A 22,775-nucleotide genomic window follows, 5' to 3' on the forward strand; every position below is an offset into this window, starting at 1 on the left:
GTGGAGACTCCTTAGAAAACTTGGACTGGAAATCCCATTTAAAACGGATATTCCTCTACCTGGAATTTTCCCGGAGGATCTGAAAACATCATATCATAGTTATATATGTGTGTCTATGTTTATAGCAGCACAATTTGTGATAGCCAAATCTTGGAAACAATCAAGATGCCTATCACCTGAGGAGTGGATGAAAAAAGATGTAACATTGTTATACAATGGAGTATTACTCAACTATAAAGAATGATAAACTCGAAGCCTTTATATTGAAGTGGATGCCACTTGAAGATATACTCATAAGTGAAATAAACCAGACACACATGTGTAAGTATCATATAGCTTCCCTAGTATAAGAACTGAAAAGAAGAAATATAAATAGAAAGGTATAATAAAACTAAGAGGAAAGCCTCATGCTGTCTTGGGGAGGCTTCTGGAGTTTGTGTTTGATAATTGTGGGTGTGCATGCTGCACCTGCCCTGGGTGCAATTTGCATTGTAGTGTAAGGAGGGTAGAGATGTTAGCTGCTTGAGCTGCTGCTACTCCTCCTTTTGTGCTCTTGCTCTTTGCTTCTGCCTTGAAATTTGCTATCTGCTATGTGCTGCTCTGCCTTGGACCCAGCTGAACATGGACTGAAAACCTCCTGTAACTATGAACTAAATAAACCTTTCCTTCCTTCATTTTGGGTGTCGGGTATTTGTCCCAGCAACAAGAAAGGAATAACTGAGACAAGGCCTCAGGAAAATAATAGGATGATGCTGAAAGAATTGTACTACATCTCAGTTCTGATCTTGGTTACGTAGCTGCCTGTATTTGGTGATTCCATGCACAAAGGGGAATGAATATATTTCATGTAAAGTATATTTCTATAAACCTGACAAAACAATCTTTTTCTGTTAATAAAGCTGCTTTTCTAATAAATGGGGCTGGACTAACCAAACTAGTCAGTTTCCTTCCATATAAAGGTTGTGGGAAGTCTCTCAGTACCAAGGACTTTTCTGTCCTTGAAACCCAGCAGGTTCTTCCTGAGTGGTGTGACACTGAATTCAGCAGTCCTTGAATTGTTGCCTTTTTTGAAAGTGGACGTGCCTGGCAGAATTACCTGAAGTTATGTTTTAAAGATTTTGTTTCTCTTGAATCAAAAATATGTATGTCTTGATGAAAGTACAGAAACGTGGGACGTGGTGGTACATGCCTCTAATTGTAACACTGTTGAGGCTGAGACAGGATGATTGGTGCGAATTCAAGACCAGCCTAAGGTACGAAGTGGCTTAAGGCCAGGCTGAACTGCACAGGAAGACTCTGACTCAAAAAGACATAAAATAGTAAAAAATAAAAAAGAAACAATGGGGAGACTTTGAGAAACTCGAAGTAAGCACATGGGACCTCTTCTGGACTTGCAAAACAGCGGTGCTAGCTGCCTATCAGGACATTTATAAATAATACCATGCAGGACCTCCGCCTTTGTCTTACTCACCTTTTGAGGGACGTCTAAGGGGTAATTTGTGTGTTGGTGTTCTTCACGTAAATTAGGTCATTATCCTTTTAAAGGTAGAGAGTCTCCCTCACAAGATGGAGCTTTCTGAAAATTGGACCTGACCTTTCTTTCCCTCTATTCAGGGTGCCTGCAGAGCTTGTATTCATTAGCTTAAATTTGACTCCATGACATTTTTACTTAATTTTCTTTTTTTCTCTGTGTTGGACACATGGGGCAACGATTTATGTTCGTTTTTGACCTAAGATGCTCTCTAATCTCTTTCCAGCTGGGGCATTTGTCAGTCAGTCACGTCAAAAATGCGGTGAGCCTTCTCTCCACTCGGCAATTCCCAACTGTTAAAGGATTTATTTTAGAGAGGGCCCTAGATACAGCCCTGTGGACTTAGTGCCATTCAATTAGTGTTAAACAGAGTAGTGGCTAAAAAGGCAATTTCTTTTTGAGCAGAAATGTATTTTATGGGGTAGTAGATGAAACAAATAAACAAACAGAAAGAAGTTTTAAAACCCTAGTTTTTAAATGCTCTGGATTGGTGATAAACTTACAAAGTAGTACTCTCTTCTGTTTTGATGATTATGACATCGTTAACTGACTCCATCCTGCTTTTAGAACCGAGGAGTCATCTCAGAGCAAGCCCATCTCTAGAAAGCACCACCAGAAACATTTAAATATATGTCGAAGAAAATGTGATCCAACTATGATTTTGATGGGCTTTGCTTTTGATCCTGAAATACTCTACTTGTAGATTGTTAAGAGGCAGTGAAATCCAGAAACTGATAACTCTACATAGGCAACTTGATTTTTAATTGTTCACTTTAATGTATACCTATACAGTATCCTCGAGCAGTCTGTTAGTTGTACCAAGGGTGAGCAGGTAAAAGAGTGTTGGCAGTAGACACTGACACACTTCAGGATACAGGTGATTTAGGAAGTTACAGACCAGAGAAGAGAGCTAATTCTCTCAGATGGGGCTGACTGAATCTCAGAGAGCTTCCCAGAGCAGGAGGCACTGTGCTGAGGAATGAGGAAGAGTTAGCCACGTGAGGGCTGACTGCTTGAAGAGCACAGGGGAGACTGGAAAGGAAGAGACAATACTGGGTAGAGCCCAAAGAATGTTGAGGAGAATATTGTTGGCTATTCAGTGTGTAGATAGATGGCATTCAAACATTGCATTTTCTACCTCTATTCCTTTAGTTACATAAAGTTCCATTTTGTAGCTATTTAAATCTTCTATTTATTTTTATTGATCAATCATAACTAGGTATATTGTATAAATGTTCTGTACTAGCAGCCTTTCTCTTGCAGGAGGCATTGCTGTTTCTAGAGCAGATATTCTCCAGTGGCCACAAAGCTTGGTTTCCTCAGAACAAAATAATAAAAAAAAAAACCTCTCATGTTAACCTGGTCTCCTGGTTCACAAGTAGATCCTTCTTGAACAGGGTTTTAGCCCTGTTATCAAACACTCTTACTATCCTGCTGCTTGTAGAAGGTGTAAGAAAGAAGAAGAAGAAGAGGGAAGAGGAGGAAAATTTCTTTATGAGCAAAAATGAGTATTAACTTCCTTAATTTTTGTAATAGAATACAGACTTCAATACCCACGTCCCTGGAATATAACAATGTCTAAGGATATCTACTTGAATGTTAGTAATTATGTCCTATATGCCTGAAAGCATTAAACATAATTAACTGTTCTATGATATGGAATATATAATTACTATCTATTTAACTGTGCTAAATAAAAGACGCTGTTACATGCCTTTTGGGCAAGCTGACCAGTAGGTCCTCCTGCATGATCATTCTGGTGAATCATTCTCAGATAATTGGTTCCAGCACTTTGCAGATCTATAAATTATTTTCCTGTTTAGTCATTTTCTCTTCTTGATAAATATTGATAAAAGCTTAATAAATGTTTATTAGATTTTTTCTATTGTTTTGATTATTATTATGGTTTGGTATTTTCATTTAGTTTTATATTCATCAGGTAACTATTTTTATTTTAGTACAGGAGAGGAGAATTAGATCCTAAATTGTGTTTTCCCTACATTGGTAGTTGTTACCGCATTAATTCTTCTTTAATGATGTTTCCTTTCTTCACTCATGGATGTCTCTCACTATAATATAGATTCATACATAGGCTAGTTTTCTCAATTCTATCCTATTGACATCTCTCTCTTCTTATACAAACACCACATTTTTAAGGCCTAAATGTTTTCTTAATTCTCCCACTAAACTTTTCCATTCTTACCAGAATAATTTTTATTCTTAAAGAAGAACTTTACTATAATTTCACTAAGCCGAATTATTTGCTACAACATTGAGCTAAATGTTCTCTTATAAAATTTTGGTGTTGGCTTTAGCAGTACATATACTAAAAAAAAAAAAAAAAGAGTATAAACCTTTAAGTTCTCATATATGGTTCTATTTGAGTCTTCAAATATTCTGTTCATCCATTCTAGACCTCATTTTCTTCTTGAGCAGGTTTTTTCCTCATCTTATGTGTTGTTTACTTTAAAGATGGTCCAGGCAGGGACATAGCTCGGTAGCATAAGCACCTGTCTGGCAAGTGTAATGTCCTGAGTTCAATCCCCAGTACAGCACACACAAAAAAAAGGTCCATTTTTTTTAGAAAAGATAGGAACAAGCTGACTCATTCATTCAGCTTGTCTCAGTTGTCATTAAATTATTATTTCCTGGGGGTGAGGCCCCTATATCTACCTATTATCTACCTCTTTCTCCGTTCATGAAACCCAGCCTTTTATTCACTGCTAACTTTTTCAAAGCATCAGTTTTCTTTCTTTGAGCCTTCTAGAGTGGTCTCTCAGTTCTCTGGCTGGAGCCCCTTTCCTGCATTCATCCAGCGTGACCTCGTGCTGCCCTGTGGGACTGACACACTCCCTGTCTGAGGATGAGCATGTGGGAAAATACTCCACCAGTCTCATCTGTATATCTAGTTACCACAACCTACTCTTCTTTATTAGGACAATTTATTAATTAATGATTGTACTATCAATCTGATTTGTGATAAATTTTAACTGCTCTCTTAGCCTTTTGGCTTTTTTTGAGTGCATGGCCATGCACTTATAATTTTCCAGAATTTTCTGAACTGCCTAATCAACATATTTAAATATATTTTGATCTTCTGGTTTCTCCCATCTCAAGAAGGATACACCTATAGCACAGCCTCTACCTAGGCCCTGCCAAATTCCCACCGTTATACCTCATTGACATTTTTTTCTGGTCAGAAGTGAAGTCCAAAATGGAGTTTCCATTTTGTTTCTTCAGTCAGCTGCAAGGTGCCGTTCAAAGTGTCTCAACAAGAATTTGTTCAATATTCTTGTGATTATGGGGTCTTCCTATCTCTAGACTCTATATCTTTCCCAGTTAACAGAAATTTGAAATGTGAGATTAATTTGAACAGTGGCTGCATAAGTGAGAATCTGAAAAGAGGCTTGGAACGAGGAGCAGAAAAGCACCTGGAAATGAGCCATCTCAGGGTATAGGTATGTGTGGGTGGGACAGAAGGAGGGGGTGCAGCTATACGCAGGCCGAATTTCACAGTCACTGCCACACAGTCCTGGACCACAGGCACAGAGAGAACTCTTCTTACTGCCTTTTTTCTGCACAGGTGTGAGTCATTTTTGCTGAAGACCTTGACCATACTCCAAACTTGAGATATTGAGAAGCCACCATAGGTGTAAAGAAACATATGGACAATTCTATAAGCTACCTATAATGAAGTAAAATCAGACTACATAAAAATGCTTCCTCTTTCATCGAATTCTCTGCTTTTCAAAATAGTCTTCATCTTTCAAGATTCTGTAGAAGAATCTTGAAAAGCTCATAATGAAGCTTTCTGGCATACCCAGATACACTGAGTCCCCCTTTCTTATGCATTTCTGTTTCCATACTTTGTATTATTATTTAACATATCATTATTGTTATTTTGGCTTTGAACCCTCAGCATTAGTACTAGTTGTACTAATTGTACTACTTGTGCTGGTTGTTCTAGTTGTACCCTCTTAGTTGTTTTTCTGCTTCCAATATACCATGTTACATAGCAGGCTGTAACTATATAAAACATGATGTAAATTAACTTGAAGATTTCAGAATATCTTGGCCTCAACAAACTGACTTTAGAAAGTATGGAACTATAGTTTCAGAGGCTTGCTCTTAGAACCATGACCAATAAGTACAAGCTATGGGAAAGTGCTGGAGGCTTTATATAAAGAACTTCCTAATGTGGGCTATTCACAAATGCAGTAAACTGATTTGAAGTAGTAATCATTCTACCACTGAGTGGTCTAATCCAACAAAGAATGAACTGTGTGTGTGACAAGTGGTAAACGCATATATGTTTTTGTTTGTATGTTTGTTTTGAGTTTTTCTTCTAAATTACATAGGACTGGACCCAGGCCTTCACACATGATACTCAACCACTCTACTAAGCTGCATCTGTAGCCCTTTTCTATTTTATTTTTAAGATAGTATCTTGCCAAATTGCCCATGACAGCCTGAAACTTGCAATCCTCTTGCTTCAACCTCCTGATTAGGTGAGATTATAGGTGTGCCCACTACACCTGACACAGATTTTTTTTTTATCCTTAAAATATTTCAAAACAATGTGTGTGTCAATTTGTGTAGAGGACGTGGTACTCAGAAGCTATACTCAGTATTATAGATGTGAAGGAAAGCAAAACAAGACAAACAAACACAAACAAAAATAAAAACTGCTGCAATGAAGTTTTTAGAACTTTGACAAACTTCAAAATGCTTTCTTCAGGCCAGCCTTAATGACTCAATGTGGTCTCACTGGCTGTTCTGCGCATACAAACCCTATCTAGATCCAAGGTTGGTTTTATTTTATTTGCAAATATTCAGGGGCAAATCATTGTTCTTAACTCCAATTTGTTTGGAGGGAAGAGATTCAAAAGATGGAGTCTATGTAGACTATGTATTAAAAGACTTTTTTAAAAAATTGTTTTTGGTACAGGGTCTCACTATACAGCTCAGACTCATAGTGATCCTCTTGTTTTCAGCCTCCCCAGCACTGGGATTACAGGTGTGTGCCACCATGTCCTATCTCAGTGGTTAGTTCAGCATGCCCGAGAGCAGGGCCAGTGCAGCATGTGGTGCTGGGGATTGAACTCTGGTCCCTGTACTTACCTAAACAGGCTCTTAGTCTGTTGAGTTTTCTCGCTGGCTGAAGAATATTTGGTTATAAACTGAAATAATTTATATATTTTGTTTGAAAGCTTGTATTCTCCCAACATTTTTCACATCTCTGGAGGTGAGGTATATGTAGCAATACACATTATATTTGCTTTCATTGTTCAATAAATTCCTTCCCAGTAATGTATAAAGATACTCCTTATAATTGTTTTTAGGGTAAGAATAATATAAGCTACATGATAGTCGCTGAGTTTGTATGACTTTTGAAGTGAGTGCTGGCTAAATCCAGAACCTTTATTACCTTGTGGAGTACCTTAAATTCTAAGGCTCTTTTCTCGTTTGTAAACTGAGAATAACAGGTGCATCCGACATTGCTTCTGAAAAGCGGAATGAGATGATGCTTATAGTGTTAATATTTCTTTGTATTATATCAGTCCCAACTTTTCATAGCCAGAGTTAATGTCTCTGAAATAACCAAAATTACCAGTAAAAATGTGGAAAATCTGAGCTCTGACATTATTTTGTCATGCAAATAATTTTGACCTCCAGAGATTATTTGTTTGGCTTTGGAAGCCTCATTTCTTCTGTACTGCTAACCAGTTTACTCCATTGCCTGCAGCAATTTATAATGTACCTTAAAAGAACTGATTGTATTAGGGTTTAGGGCTCAATTACTTGTTTCAAATACTCAGTGACTAAGGAAAGCATCTCATTTTCTCCTCTTCCGTACACTGGAGGATAACAATAGGCTGTGAATAGAGCAAATCAGAGAGACACAAATACCAATATGAGGGGCCCATTGTGTTAGTTTGTGGCCCTGTCATGTGATTTTAATTTCCGTTGGCTGATTGATTATGTCAGAGTGACAGATAGCATATTGTTTCCTCCTTGAGTTCTCTACACATTTTCCTTTTCCTCTTCTTACCTGTCCATTTTGATTCCAGAACTTAAATGACATGGAATTACAGCCTTCACTTTGTTTTCCTGTGCTAAGTGATCATCTCTGAAGCGCAATTTTGTGATTAGGCACGAAGCATATCCTCCCCTAAGGCTGATTTCCCCCAGGGTGCAGAGCAGGTAAACTCATAATGAATGGATGTTGTGCTTTGATTTCAAATGGATGTAAAAACCTCACCACACTTGGTAGTTTTATCTTAAAAATGTGTTTAATTATTCTAAAATTAACAGGAGAATATTAAAATTGAACTTTAGAAATTCGACATTTAAACATAAGTCAAGGGTGCTAACTGCTTATGAATGTTAATCCCCTTAAAGATGGAAAAATAAATTTACCTGGCATAAATGGGAAGGGGGTGCCATTGAAAATCTTTAGTTTAATTATTTATATTTTTCCTGATTAATTCCAAAAATGTCTGAATGCAGCTTAGTATTTGTATTGTCAAATTTTAGTGTTCCTTATTTTGAAAACTACGATAATTAATTATTCAACTAATTACTGTCACAGTATTGTCACAGTTGTTTGGTCCTGAGGGGTAACTTTGAGGTCCAGGGAAGAAGCTAGAAGTTAATGTTGGCATAAAGTATGTAACTATTTTCTTAAATGCTTTAAGAAAAAATGTCATACATGATTGTGCGCAAGTTTAAAAAGAATTTTGCATTCATCAATTCGATACACTTTGACCAAACTGCCAAAATCAATGATTGGTACCAAAATGGTATCTGTTTTACTTATTTACTTGGAATAAGCATTGCCCACGATACTCAGATTGGAAGTGTAATACACAATTTACCAAGTGTACTTCATTTAAGAAGAAGAATGAATTCAGAGTAGCATCCTCCAAGTACTTTTGAGATAAAACTATGAAATCATGCAAATATGGATCTGTTCTAACATCAGTAGAAGTTTAAACTTACAACACTGGAGAAGTCATTGTCCCTGAAACCTTGTCTTTTCAGGTATGGCAAGCTGAGGCTCATGATGATTAAGGGAGGTGTCACTCAGGTAGGGGTACAGCTTCCGGTGGCTCTTCTGACTTCCAGGACCGTGTATATTCCTGCGCTCCACTGTGAAGCCCCAGATCCCGGCTCCTGCATGCACATAGGTCTGCCAAGATCCCCTCCTGTCCATCAGAACATTCAGATCTAGTGCCTAAATCAAATCTAGTGTTTCATTTTCAGTTCTTTTATTCCTTTATATTTCTTCATTTAAACAAGCACCACAGGGGCTGGGGAGTTAGCTCAGTAGAATAAGCACTTGCTTGGCAAGCACAAGGGCCTGAGTTCAATCCCTGGTTCCACCAAACAAAACAAAACAAAACAAAACAACAACAACCACAAAAACTGCACTACTTTTATAATATAGTAGGACATTGTGTGGAAAGATATAATTTTAAGAAATATTTTTTATTTTAAGAATCTACCAAGAATGGTAAAGTTTTACATCCATTTGAAATCAAAGCACAACTACATACCTTGCGCTGTGGTAGAAATCAGCGTTGAGAATATTGAGTATTCTCTGAGTGCCCTATAAAATAAGGAACAACAACAAAGAGTAACAGAAGACACCCTACAGCATAGATGTAGTTTATGGAAGTGTGTTTCTCTAGATGGACTGCAGTTCAACAGTGCCTGTTTGAAATCCCTCTCTTTGGCTTTTTAGTAAAGAGGCTGCTTGGTTATTTAGAGAACATCATCTCATCACATGTTTTTATTGTCTAAGAGTTCAAACAGTTCTTTCCCTCCACAGAAAAAGCTGCTCTGATTTCTTCCTTTATCTTTCACGTCTGCCTGATCTTCTGTCTGTCTTCTTCATCAGTTTGAAATACACGATTTTCATATCTGCCTGAATCAAATTCATCAGTGTTTTTTTCTTGTGAATACTTTCTGAATGCCAATTTTGGTTCATTTAGGAAAAGAAAAAATCAAAATATTTTAATTAATGTCAGGAATTTCCAAATTGACCTATCCTTTCTTTCATGCGTTCTCTAGCATTTTGAATGTTTGGAAGTTGCCTGAAAGTTTGCCAGACAGAAAGAGGAGACAAGAAAGGTTGGCTGTGCTACTATATGTAAAACTACCTGGGGACAGTCAAAAGTCAAAAGTAGTGTCTCCAAGTACAAGCTGTGTTGCGTCGAACCTGCCCTACGTTTGCCTAGAAAGTCATATCGGAGCTTGCATTGCTCTTGTCTGGCATGCTGATTGCTTACAGATCATCTAATTGTTCTGTGTTACAGCTTCTGCCACCTTTGAGGACTTCCAGATCCGTCCCCATGCTCTTTTTGTTCATTCATACCGAGCTCCAGCTTTCTGTGATCACTGTGGAGAAATGCTGTGGGGCCTCGTGCGGCAAGGCCTTAAATGTGAAGGTAAGTGGTTTGCTTTCCAAGAAGTCAAATATCTCTTGGCACAATCCACTGGTGCTGTCCTCTAGGCCTCAAAAATATTCTTCATGCAGTTTTTAGATATTCTCTTCATTTTGAAAAGACTTCCTGTCTTTGTATATTTGGCCTGACCTATTACCACTAATTCTCATATTTTCCTCCCTCATAGCGTGTCTCACCTCTATTGTATTTGAGAGGTTAATCAAACCACCCAAGATCCCTCAGCTCCCAAATAGGTTAACCTGGAATATATACCTGAGCTTCTACACCAGAATTGAAGTTTTACCATGTCCATGGAAGTAACTCCTTGACTGCACAATTCAGCATGCTGGAACACCCTCATAAACTTTTATGGCCTCACCCAGTCATCCCCTGTTCTTGTGGATTGAAGAGGATAGAGCTCTTTGAACTTTGGCCAACAGGGCAAAGCTTTATAATGTAACTTATAAATATGCTCATCATAGTTGTTTAATTTATTCTGTGAGTAGAAATTCTGTTTAAACTCTATGCTATTAAAAGTTCTTTGGCCTACTGCAGTGGGTTAACAGGTGTGTCAGGGTGTGGAAAGCCTACCCAAGGACTGTTGCCAACAGCATAAAAGAACTGGAGGGGAAGATGGTGTGCTGTTGACTCTCCTGGAAAAGTTTGTCATGCTGGTTTTCCTGATATGAACTCAGCTGTTCTCATCATTGGAGGGGCTCAGGTCCTCACTGTCACTAAGGATGGCTGCTCTGGTCCTTACCTTGAGCATCGCTTCCTGGCTTCAGTGCAGGTCCCTCAGCCTGCTGATACAGATCCTATTGGTGCAGAGTTTCTTCCTTTTTTTTTTTTTTTTTTTTTTGGCGAACTGGGGATTGAACTCAGGCCCTTGCGCTTGCCAGTCAAGCGCTTATTCCACTGAGCCATCTCCCCAGCCCCTGGTGCAGAGTTTCTAGCTTCTACCATTGACCTTGGGCCTTCCCAGTGCAGATCCATGATGTAGACTAGTATTATTCTAGGTTATAAGTTTTCCACGGGACTCATGCAAGGACATTGCTGTGGGATCAAGACACACAGCTGGATTCCTTGGGTCCCTAGAGAGTGAACAGATCCCAGCACTTTTCTGTATTTGATTCTTTAGGTGAATATTATAAAGTATTCCTATAGTTATGTGTCCTGTATTAAATCTATTCCCTTGAAAGCCCTAACTACAATGCCTGTTTGAAACACGAAGAAATTCTGAGAAACATCACTAGTTGTATGGGGCATATGAATAGTAGAACTATTGAAAGAAAAATGCCTTCTCTAAATGAAAAAAAGTATGTTTTCAATTTTCTTTTACCTATCACCCAAGAACCAGCATGTAAACTATTTTATGTATTTTCTTAACAATTTTATAATATAGCTACTATTCTCTGTATTTCACAGATAGGGAAATTAAGATGAAGTATTTTGTTTAATCTGACAAAGAAAACTAAGCTTTAGAAGGAGGATTTAAATCAGTGTCAAAGTGGTAATGCACTGTGCTTAATATCTTCTGTACATTTCCACTCATGTTTTCACTTGTGGAAGCTAAAAATCACTTAGAGAATTAACTTGGATTTTTATTACTAGATCCCTCAAATCCTAAGTTCAGTTCATTGCCAAATATTTGCAGAGGTGATAGACACAGTAGTTGCTGGACTTGTGTAACAAAGTCAGAATTCAAAACCCGTTTATAAATTGTGGGTTCAGGAACCAGACAGAGAGAAAGAGATCACAAGAAATTTTGCATTTTCAAATAGTGTCAAGAAAAAGAGAAGCACTCGAGCTGTTTCCAAGGTTTAGCTATGACAAATTGCAATGCTATAAACATGGGTGCACGTATATCACTGTGGTATGATGTTTTCAGTTCTTCTGGAATAGTTGGGTTGAGTGGATCCTCTAGTTCTAAGTTTCTGAGGAATCTCTACACTGATTTCCACAGTGGAAATCAGCCTGCACTCCCACTACCAGTGGAGCTGGGTTCCCTTTTCCACACAGCCTCGCCAGCGTTTGTTACTGGTTGACTTCTTGATGAGAACCCTTCTTTCAGGGGTGAGATGGAATCTCAGTATTGTTTTAATATCCATTTGTTGAATGACTGATGATGCTGAGGGTTTTTTTCATATTTATTTGCCATTTGTATTTCTTTGTCTAACAAGTGTATATCCATGTCTTAAAAAATGAGTACTATTTTTAAAAATTAAAAAAAAATTCATAGTTTAGCAATGAGTAGTGGGATGACTTTTACGAGGGGACAAAAGCTATGTTTCTTTTCTCTTTCCAGGATGTGGTCTGAATTACCATAAGAGATGTGCATTTAAGATCCCCAACAACTGTAGTGGGGTGAGACGGAGAAGGCTCTCGAACGTTTCCCTCACTGGGCTCAGCACAATCCGAACATCTTCCACAGAGCTCTCCACCAGTGCTCCTGATGAACCCCTTCTGGTACAGTGTCCTGTTTATCCATTTCCCCATTTACAAGAGAAATCTGCGGGACACTGTGGTAACAGTGTTAGTCAGACCATGTGCTGAGAGGGAGGACACAGCCAGGGGTTACTGATGTTTCCTCGAAACTACCTCTGCTGTGGATGAGTCAGTACCTCATCAGATATACAGAAGCATTTAGTTTACTTTTATCTCTGAGCTTAGAGAAATGATAAAATATGTGAGGTATCCTCACGATCATAGGCTCAGAGCAGCACAAACCAATGTGTTAGTGTTGCAAAGCATAGTTTGTCAAAAATTGAAAACCAAAGATAGAATATATTGTCTGTATATTACTGGAGTAATTTGTGGCATAGCTGAATATTTGTGCGGGGAGAAAACTTGAGGTTGGCTTTTATGGAAATTTGAAAAACTCTTTATTTACATATATCTATAGCTATATCTATAGATAGATCTACATATGTGCAAATTTATCATCAAACATGCACCAATAAACCACATGAGAATAATAGCACTTAACATTTTTTATTAACTCTAAAATAGCTTAGGGATATTATTTGAATATGCTTTTTCAAGGAAGGTAAACTTTTTTCAATAGGAATATTCCATGCTCTGTTTTTTGTTTGTTTGTTTTGTTTTGTTCTTGTGGCCAGCGCAGCCTGCCCTAGGGGTGGGACCGGCGCGGCATGTGGTACCAGGATTGAACTGTGATCCCTACGCTTGCCTAAGCTTGCCTAAGCAGGCACTTTAGACCACTGAACTATCTTGCTGGACTTCTAGGCTCTGATTTTATGGGGGGAAGGTTTTACACTGTTGTCATCCTTGATGTGCAACTCTTAGGAAAGGTAAGTTTCCTGCCAGTAGCAAGGATAATATGCTTTGATCAATATGTAGAAATTATGGGTGTGATTATTCTGTTATTTAGAGTAAATGATATTCTTACTGAAAGATGGTTAAGTCAAAATTTATTTTTTTTAAAATTGCTGTCTTATGAACTTCTTAGCCTAAAAGTTCTTTGATTGAATTTGAATTTTTATAAGCCATAACAGTTATTCTTGCTTTTATATAGAGTTATTGAGAGTGAGGGTATTTGTACTGGAGGCATTAAATAATTTAAAGAAACAAATTAGTAAATTAATGATTTCTTTTCAGATTTCCAGAGCAACTTCTAAAAAACTTGTTTAAAAACTCAAAAGTGGGCCAGGGAGATGGCTCAGTGGAATAAGTACCTCCCTGGCAAGCACAAGGGTCTGAGTTCAATCCCCAGGTCCACAAAAAAAAAAAGCATAAAAACCCAAAAGAAATCTAAATCTCTAGTAATTCCTCATTAGAATAGCTTATAAACTAGAGCTAATTATACAATTTATATGTAAATGTAATTTATGTTATATAACAATAATCTTCACTACAGATTTTTATGCAATAAATCAAATCATTTATTTATCAATCTATTTATTTATTTATTCGTTCATTTATTCATTCATTCATTTTGTGGCCAGCTCATCTCATCCTGGGGATGGGGCTGACACAGTATGTGGTACCTGGGATCTAACCGCAGTCCCTGCTCTTGCCTATGCTTGCCTAGACAGGTGCTTTAAACCACTCAACTATCTTACTGGCCCAAAACCAAATTATGTAATTGCCTTATTTAATTAAATGGAATATCTATTAGGTTATTTCAATTACTTCATTGTAAGTTTTATTTTATTGAAGATGTTTTAATTAATTGGCATTTTATTAATAAATGGCACACTTATTAGTAGAATGAATAAAAGTTTAACTTAAAATATATTTACAAAATTATATTTTAACCATTCTGTCAAGAATGCTTACAAAATCATGATTAAGTAAGACATTGATAATGTGACAACTATAAGAGCCTTAAGATACTTTGCTCACTTCTGGGCCTTTTGGCTAAGATCATGTGAAGTTACTTTGAACATTATTGGTATTTTAAGACTTCATGTGGGGCCGGAGAAATAGCTCAGTAGAATAAGCACTTGCCTGGCAAGTGCAAGGGCCTGAGTTCATTCCCCGGTTCCGAAAAAAAAAGACTTCATGAGCTTTTAAAATGTGTTCTTACAAATTTATGATATTAAGTATATAAATTTCCTCTCAAAATATAAGAAAATGAAGTTTTCTATGTCATAACTTCTTATAAAGTATCTGATTTTGTATACAGATTAAAACATTCTTTAAAATTTATTCAATTTTGACAAGGAAATTGAACTTCAGATTTCTATCACACTGTTAAGGTAGAAAAAAGTATAACAGCATACATCATATGACAAACTTTATCTTTTATCAGTTTGCCATTAAACTACATTGATTATGCTAATCATATAGCAGTCCATCTTTCAAGAAAATCTGAAACATCATTTTATGATATAACAGCTCAAGGGGGTGTGTTTATTTTTTCAACTGTTACTATTAGGAGGAAGTGAAAGAACTCAGTAGATCTTGAGAAGAACACACTAATATATCATATATAGGTATACCTGTTGGGATATTTTTTAGGACAACTCTAGAAGACAAGACTAAATGGTCCTATCCTCTTTTTGTGCTTTGTTCATTGTTTTATTTCTATGGGTTCTTTAGTATTTAAGAAGAGTCAATGCAGGGCTGAGGATATAGCTCAATGGCACAAGTGGCTGCCTGGCAAGCACAAGGTCCTGAGTTTGATTCATAGTACACAAAAAAGAGTCAATGCCAAACAAGATGTGTGACGATTTTAGGAGAATGTAGAAATGTAGCCTTAAGTATGAAGGAGAAATCAATTCTTGCACAAGGGATAGCTATAAAATCTGAATAAAACGTGACAGAACAGAACAAGGTTTGAGGAACATTGTTTAAAGACATCTCAGGGCATGCAAAGGAACTAGGATGTGAGGGATGGATCACAGAGAGATCACAGAGAGATGGATTACAGAGCAGCTGCTCACAGAGAAGACTATCCAGTCCAAAATGTGCACAGTGCTGAGATGGAAAGCACAGGGAGCAGAACAGCCATGTAGTATTGCCAAATATAAAACCATAGCTAAAACAAGATAGTGTTACACAGGGTTTGTGTGTAGAGTTGAGATAACACAGTATTACACAAGACAGGAAAATAAACTAATGAATAAAACACAGTCCAGAGACCACATAAATATGCAAGCCAACTCATTTGTGACCATGAGAAGAGACCGTCTTTTCGACAAATGTTTCTGTAACCAGACTGATATTTATGAGAAACAAATTTTCACTCTATGCCATGCACAAAATCACTTGTAGATAGATTGGGCGCTTGAAGGAAAAGCTACAGAAGAATAAATACAAGAATTAAAAAAAAAGAATTTAAAGTTAAAAAGGCCTTTTTAAACAAGACTCAAAGCAAGACTTGAGGGAAAAATGGGAAAAAAATTGTGTATCAATAAAGTTAAGAATTTATTTCATTTGTAAACAACAGTAAGAAAATATAAAAGCATGCCCTGGAGAGGAAATGATAAATATACGATAGATAGATAGATAGATAGATAGATAGATAGATAGATAGATAGATGCAGTGTTATAACACCTCATTTCCAGAACATATAAAGAAAATTTACAGAATGTTGGAAGACAGTCAGCCCCACTTAAAATGTAGCAAATTCTCCAACAGTGGTTTATGGGAGAAGTTAGCCAATAAAGCTGAAAATGAGTTTAGCACCATTAGTTACAGAAGAGTATAAATTTAATACTCATCCACAGTTAGGTCTTTTTACATCAGATCCCCTAACATGGAATGACAACACAACAATAAGTACGTATTGGTGAAGGTACTGAGTGACTAGATCTTATACACATGGCATATGCACGTCAGCAGTTCTGCCTCTAGGTGTACAGTCAACGGAAACAGTGTTACGATTCATATGCAGAAAGATACGCTACAAACTGTTTGGTAATGTCTTGTTCCTAGCAGCTAAAACCTGGAAACCATTGGTACAGTCATACAATCGAATGTATGAATGACATATAGTAGAATAAATGAACCACGGACTCACTCAGCAGCATGGATGCATCTCACAAAATAATATTTAAAGAAAGAAATTAGACACAAATAATATATACTTATGAAACCAGTGGATAAAGTTCAAATCAAGCAAAGCAAATTTAAGGTAAAACACGTCAACATAACAGTTCTTCTCAGTGAGGTGCCAACTAGGAGAGAACAGAAATGAGATTTCTAGGCACCAGAAGTGTTTCATATCTTCATGAGTAAGAGAGGTTCCATGGGTGAATACACATGCAAAACCTCATTGAGCTTTACACTTAGAGCTTTACATGCCTTATTCTATATAAATTATACCACAATAAAATGTTTTAAATAATAACACCAATAGCTATGCAAATAGCAAATTATAAAATCACTGGGGTCCTTCATCACAAGTTATATAAGAATGAAATAACATATCAGAATAATCAATAATTTGATAAAGTTATGAGATTTCTTTCAGTCAGTTAGAAGAAAAGGGCGTTATAAAGCTATTATTATTTAATAGCATGAAATAAGTTATTTAAGTGTTAGCTGTGACACAGCACCCTGAAACACATGGAATTTATTCACATTATAAAAATTGTTTTTTACAGTAGTTTTTTACTACAGATGCAAAACTGTAATCCATGTGAACTTTTTCAAGGGAGAAACAAAACAAACAAATCAAAACTCTGATGTAGCATTATGTAAAATACTAGTGAAATAATTGGCTCTCTTTTTTATGCTCTATGGATATTTCTGATGATTCTCACTTGAAAATAAGATAAGCACATAGGCTGTCCATATAGTTTGCAATGTCATTCTAAAACATGATTTCATAAAATATTGTACAAGTAAGCAAACAAATTATGTTCAAATAAAATCGGGGAATGCTTTCTGCCCCATCCAAATAATGAATATGAAAATAGTTATTAAACATAATAAAATGTCCAAAATATCTTACAATGATGATATCAATGTTCTTAAACTGACTTAAATATAGAACAACTTTTTCTCAGAAAATCTAAGAATATCCTATGGGGGAATCAAATTGAGAAAAAGAAAACTTAAGAGAAATCAGTGATCTCCATGTTGTTTTAATTTGCATGGCTCACATGATCAGTGATGTTGAAATTTTTTTATGTATTTATTTGCTGTTTGTACTTCTTCTGGGAACTATCTGTTCATTTCTGATGCCCATTTTTGCATGGGATCTTTAAATTTGTAGGGTCTGACTTTTTTCACTTCTTTCTATGTTCTGGATATTAGTACTTTGATGAATGTGACATTATGCATATCTAAATTTACTAATTAACTTAATTATTTAAAAAAGAGAAATCAGTGAAGCATGCATATTACATAATCCAAAAAGCAGGGAGCCCGTGTCATTTAGCTGAAGTTGAATTCTGAAGTTGAATCCAGGGCTTGCAACTGGATGAAAATCATGAGTCTGGCTACCAGTTGTAGAAACTGGAAAGGGTAATATCTTCTTCGGAAGTTGAAATTCTGTCTCACACAAACAGGGTGGCAATTTTTCCTGAAAGAGCACAGTTGGGTCTGTGCTCACATGAGGAGCGTTTGCTCTGATTTGTGCAGATCTTCTTGTCAATCCAGAATACTGCAAGCACTATTAGAAAATGATTAACTTTGACAAAACCTCCTTTTAAATGTATGCAGCTGCCAAAGTGAAACCAAATGAGTTCATTACCTGTAGATTAGGAATAAGGACATAAAATTTCAGAGAACAAGTAAGATTTTTCTTAACTCACAGTAATTCATTACTGGAAAAAAAATCAATGATCTGAAAACACATGTATGCTTTTTTTTGAGAAATAGAATCAGCCATATTTTAGTCTTGGTTTGATTTTGAATTATTGAATAGAGGGCAGCTTGACAGAACCAGGGACAAAAGGATTTAAGACAGAATATCATCAATATAAATTATCACCTAACTCGTACCTGCTCGTGCAGGGTTCCTCTTACATTTTTCACTGACGCTTTGTCCTTTTGAAGCACAAAATCCAGAGTACCACTTTTGCTTCTAAATTATATCTCTACTTTAAATGAAATAAAACTGAAACTGAGTTCTCTACTGTGAGTAAGGATGGACTGTAGACAGTGCTGTCTTATTAAACCTTTACTATGGGACTTCTTAAAGTTTGTCAGCAGCTGAGACTGATTACTCATCAGCTTATTCTGGCCTGCCAGCAGTTAGGAACTTTCTAACATTTGATTACTTTGATGACCTTTTTATTTTTTTTCCCATTGAGAGGAAGAATTATTATGAGGAAAATCTGATCTTTCACATAAAGGTCAAAAATGCTTCATTTTGACTATAATTTATTTTCAACAAGTAAAAGCAGCATCTTTCATCACTGCAATTCCTGACAGGTAGACTTTTTTAAACCTCTACTCACAACTGTAAACTGTCTTTAGTTATGAGTTTATGACTATGATTCCATTTTATTTTAGAAGAAGATTCCAGCTTACTTTCCTTGTGGCTACAATCAGTATAACATTTTGCTTTTACTTGAAAATGTACCTAAATCAAACATTATTGAATAATATTCACTGCATTCTTCTAATAACGTTGTTTTCCCATCTTTCTCTCCTTTTATTCTGCATCTTTTCCTGCTTTTCGCACTTACCACTTCATCTTTCAGTCTCCTGTGAGTCCTGGCTTTGAGGTAGGTACTCGACTATGTGACATTAGAAATGTGCGTTACCCTCTTTTTCGAAACAACATTTTAATATTAGATTGACATCTGTATTTATTCCACAAAAATATGCAGATCAGAATTTAGCTCAGAATTAAGCCTGTTGAAGTGCAGAAAAACAAATCAATATAATCATTAGGTCAGATACTGCTTTTGTTGTAGGCAGCTGTTAGATAGAAATATTATAGGCAGTCAGACAGCGCCAGGCCCTCCAAGAAGACAGCACAAAAGACAAGGTATCTTGCAACTCTGGGAGGGATGGATGCTCCAGCTGTGGGCCAGACCCTAAAGCCCAAAGATCGAACAAATGCTGACCTCCCTCAAGATTGGCATCCGAGATTGATCATCAACCTAAATGAGACCAAGAATCATTAATCCGACTACTACCAGATGGCTACCTGATAAAGTCCTGTTCTACATTCATGCCCGCTTGCTGTGTGACTCGCTTCCCCATTTGTTCTTAATCAATTTTACCTGAGCAGTGGTGCTTGTAATGTCATTGGTTGACCATAGTTTTGTCCCACCCCACATCCTCCTAAGCAAGTTCCCATTCTCTTCACTTAGCCCTGCATGGTTTTACACTATAAAAGTCCCTGGGAGAGACAGCTTCCCGGGGAACTACCTGCTCGGGCACTCCTCCTGTCCCTCTCTTGGACAGGAGCTTTCTTGCTCTCAATAAATATATTCTGCTCATAACCTCCGTTTGTTCCTAAAATTCATTCTTCGGTTTTAGAGAACAGGAACTCGTGCAGGTCAGGTTGGGAGATCATTTTTTGCCCGTATCATTTGGAGGTCACCCACCCGAGATCAGTTTTTCTCCCTGTATCACTTTTACATTACTAGATTCCATAACATAGGTATCTTTTTATAGCAAGCCCTTCCTGGTCCTCATCACAGCCAAGGAAGTTCATGTTTGTAATCCAAGTTTATATTTGTAATCCAATATTGGAATTCTACTGAGTTAATTCCAATCGACTGCTTCCAATGCAACCATGGTGAGAATAAAGACACTAAGGTGTATTTGTAGTTTGGGGGAGCCAGAGGGTCCTAAGTCCAGCTACAATGCAGGCTAGCTGGAACAAAGGGTGAATCCCGAATTTTATTAATTCATGACGAAAAGAGTGGCATGAGGATGAGTGAGTATGAAAATGGCAGGAAGTAGGTGAGTGCTGTGAGCTGGGCTAGATAGGGGGCCAGAAGTCACCTCTGCAACATGCAGAGAAGGATATGCAGAAAAAGGGATCTGCATAACACAACTGAGTAGTGTGTGATGCTCTGAGGTCGGTGCCTCAGCTCTGATGTGCTACCTGAGAAGTCATAGCTTCTTATCTTGAGGTGATCTCAGCCTGGCCTTGACTCAGAGATGTTTTATTTGGGAGCTGGGGTGGGCATGAGGGGGACACAGGACACTGCCTTGTCATCTTTGCTTCAAAGAGCCCAGACCAGCCCCTAGGCTGGATCAATTTGCATTGCTTTTAAAGCCAATTGAAGGGGAAAAGAAAAGGCCTAGCCAGAGTCACACGTATCAATACCTGGAAATAGGGTCAGGTTCAGCTAAAATAGAGATAATTGCGCTTCCCTCCAGGAGGTCCTCCACATCCTTTCTGTGAAAAGCAGAATAGCATATTGCACAATGAGCCCCTACTTCCTATCATTCCTTTTTTTTTTTTTTTTTTTTTGAACCAGGGATTGAACTCAGGCCCGGGATTGAACTCAGACACTCAGACCCTTGTGCTTGCTGGGAAGCGCTTATTCTACTGAGCCATCTCCTCGGCCCCTATCATTCCATATTAACAGACACTCATTCATACTGAGCTGTATTCCAATCCCAGTTCCTACAAAATGAGGTCAAAGCAGGATATTCTGTCCATATGTGTGCATTTTGGTGGCATGGTTAGGAGCAAAACAGCTGACCCCCTGAAATAAATATAACTGCTCCTTATAGTTCTTGAATTTATCATTTTCTCTTTAAAGAAAGGGTCTTTTAATGCTTATGCATTACTGTATTTTTTAAAGGTGGTATGTAATTTGGATTATCATCTCGCAACCCATCAAAAATTATAAATGGAATAGACAAAATTCCTTCCAACCGGTGTTTTTATCTGCCTTAAACAGTTAACGTGACTGTGCAGCAGAGGCATTTGGGTCAAGTAGCAAAGCAGAGCATGCAGTAGTGGTCTTTTTGGATAATTTGTTTTGACCAGTTGACTTATCAATATTTAGCTTCCCTTATGTGTGTGTCACCAGACAATTGAGAGGTGACATTGTTATTTTCTTTCAAGAGAATGTAAACTTCAAATACCATTGTTAGTGTCCATTCTAAGATGGTCTTGTTGCAGTAATGCTAATAAAAGAAGTCAATGAGAACATACCAGAGCATGTTCTGGGTTAAATAAAATTATTCAGTCAATTTCTTATGAAATTGTCTGACTCTTAGGATATAAAATTAAGAAATTGTCCTCAATAATGATGTTCTATGGAAAAACCATCCTTGTTTACCGAAACAGATTATTTAGAAAAGTTAATTATGAATGCTAGGTAAGCATAGTATTTTATTATAAATTTGTTGCCTAAAATGCCTCCCAGAGATAATGTTAAATATGAGTTATCATTTTTCTTTTTGAGTAATCCTTAAAGCACAAAGCCAGAGAAGCATACGAGGCAGTTTTTACTTCCTTTTCCCTCTTGGCAGTTGGGACCAGATTGTACAAAGGATTTAAGAATAGTTAGGTGTTCTGTGGAAGTTGTACAAATTAAAGGCAGTCAAACCTTTACTAGATAGTTCCTGGTAGAAATGAAAGATGCTTTCTCCATAAGGTATTTGGTTGAACTTTGTTTATTTTTAGTTTTTTTCAAAAAGATAGCAAACTTTGCTCCTCATAAACATCTTCAGGGAAGGTGTATAAAACATGACCAAATTCTGTTCAAAGAAACATTTGAGGGATACTTGTATAAAGAGTAGGTCCTTTTAGGTTTGTAATATGGAGAAGCGAAAGTATGAAAAGTAGATAGATTATGTGCCCTCACAGAACTTGTATAGACATCCTGCCAACAAATAAATATATGGAACATACCTATGTACATACATTCTTTTTATTTTTATTTGTTTATTTGTTTTAATTTTCTTTTGTATTTAGGACAGGGTGTACAGGGTGTCAGGGCCTCACTGTGTAGATGGGACTCGTAGTGATCTTCCTGTTTACAGCCTTCTGAGTGCTGGGATTACAGGCACGCACAACCATGCCCAGTCTCAATCGCAGTCTCCACACACCCCGGGTGCGGGGCCAGCGTGTCAGGGCAGGGGATTGAATTCCTGGCCCCTGAATCTGCCTTAGCAGGCCCTTTAGTCTGCTGAGCTATTTGGCCGGCCCTTGTACATACACTCTTATTAGCCCCTCGTATTGATTAGGTTGTTTCCATTTTTAAAATTGAAACTCTTCATTTAAAGAATCTATATCTTTATATTTTTGCATGCATGTAAAAGTTTTAATGTTTGAGATAAAAAATTTGTTGAATGAGTATGTTATGTTCTTAAGAGCTAGATCAGTTATGTACTTTTTGACAGTTAGGTTCTCAAAATGATGTAGAAGTTTACATTTATAACTTTGGCAAATTTC

General features: G+C 37.1%; 1 protein-coding gene across 3 annotated transcripts in view; it reads left to right on the top strand.

Annotated features, from left to right (window-relative positions):
* Positions 1-22,775, top strand: part of Prkd1 (protein kinase D1) — a 329,687-nt gene that overhangs the window by 249,373 nt on the left and 57,539 nt on the right. For all 3 annotated transcript variants that reach the window (XM_004637107.1, XM_023721824.1, XM_023721823.1), the window contains exons 3-4: positions 9,853-9,984; positions 12,287-12,447. In XM_004637107.1, coding sequence (XP_004637164.1) covers positions 9,853-9,984; positions 12,287-12,447 — 293 coding nt within the window. The remainder of the gene's footprint in view (positions 1-9,852; positions 9,985-12,286; positions 12,448-22,775) is intronic.

The sequence above is a fragment of the Octodon degus genome, unplaced genomic scaffold, assembly GCF_000260255.1.
Source record: "Octodon degus isolate 3935 unplaced genomic scaffold, OctDeg1.0 scaffold00086, whole genome shotgun sequence".
Lineage (NCBI taxonomy): Eukaryota > Metazoa > Chordata > Mammalia > Rodentia > Octodontidae > Octodon > Octodon degus.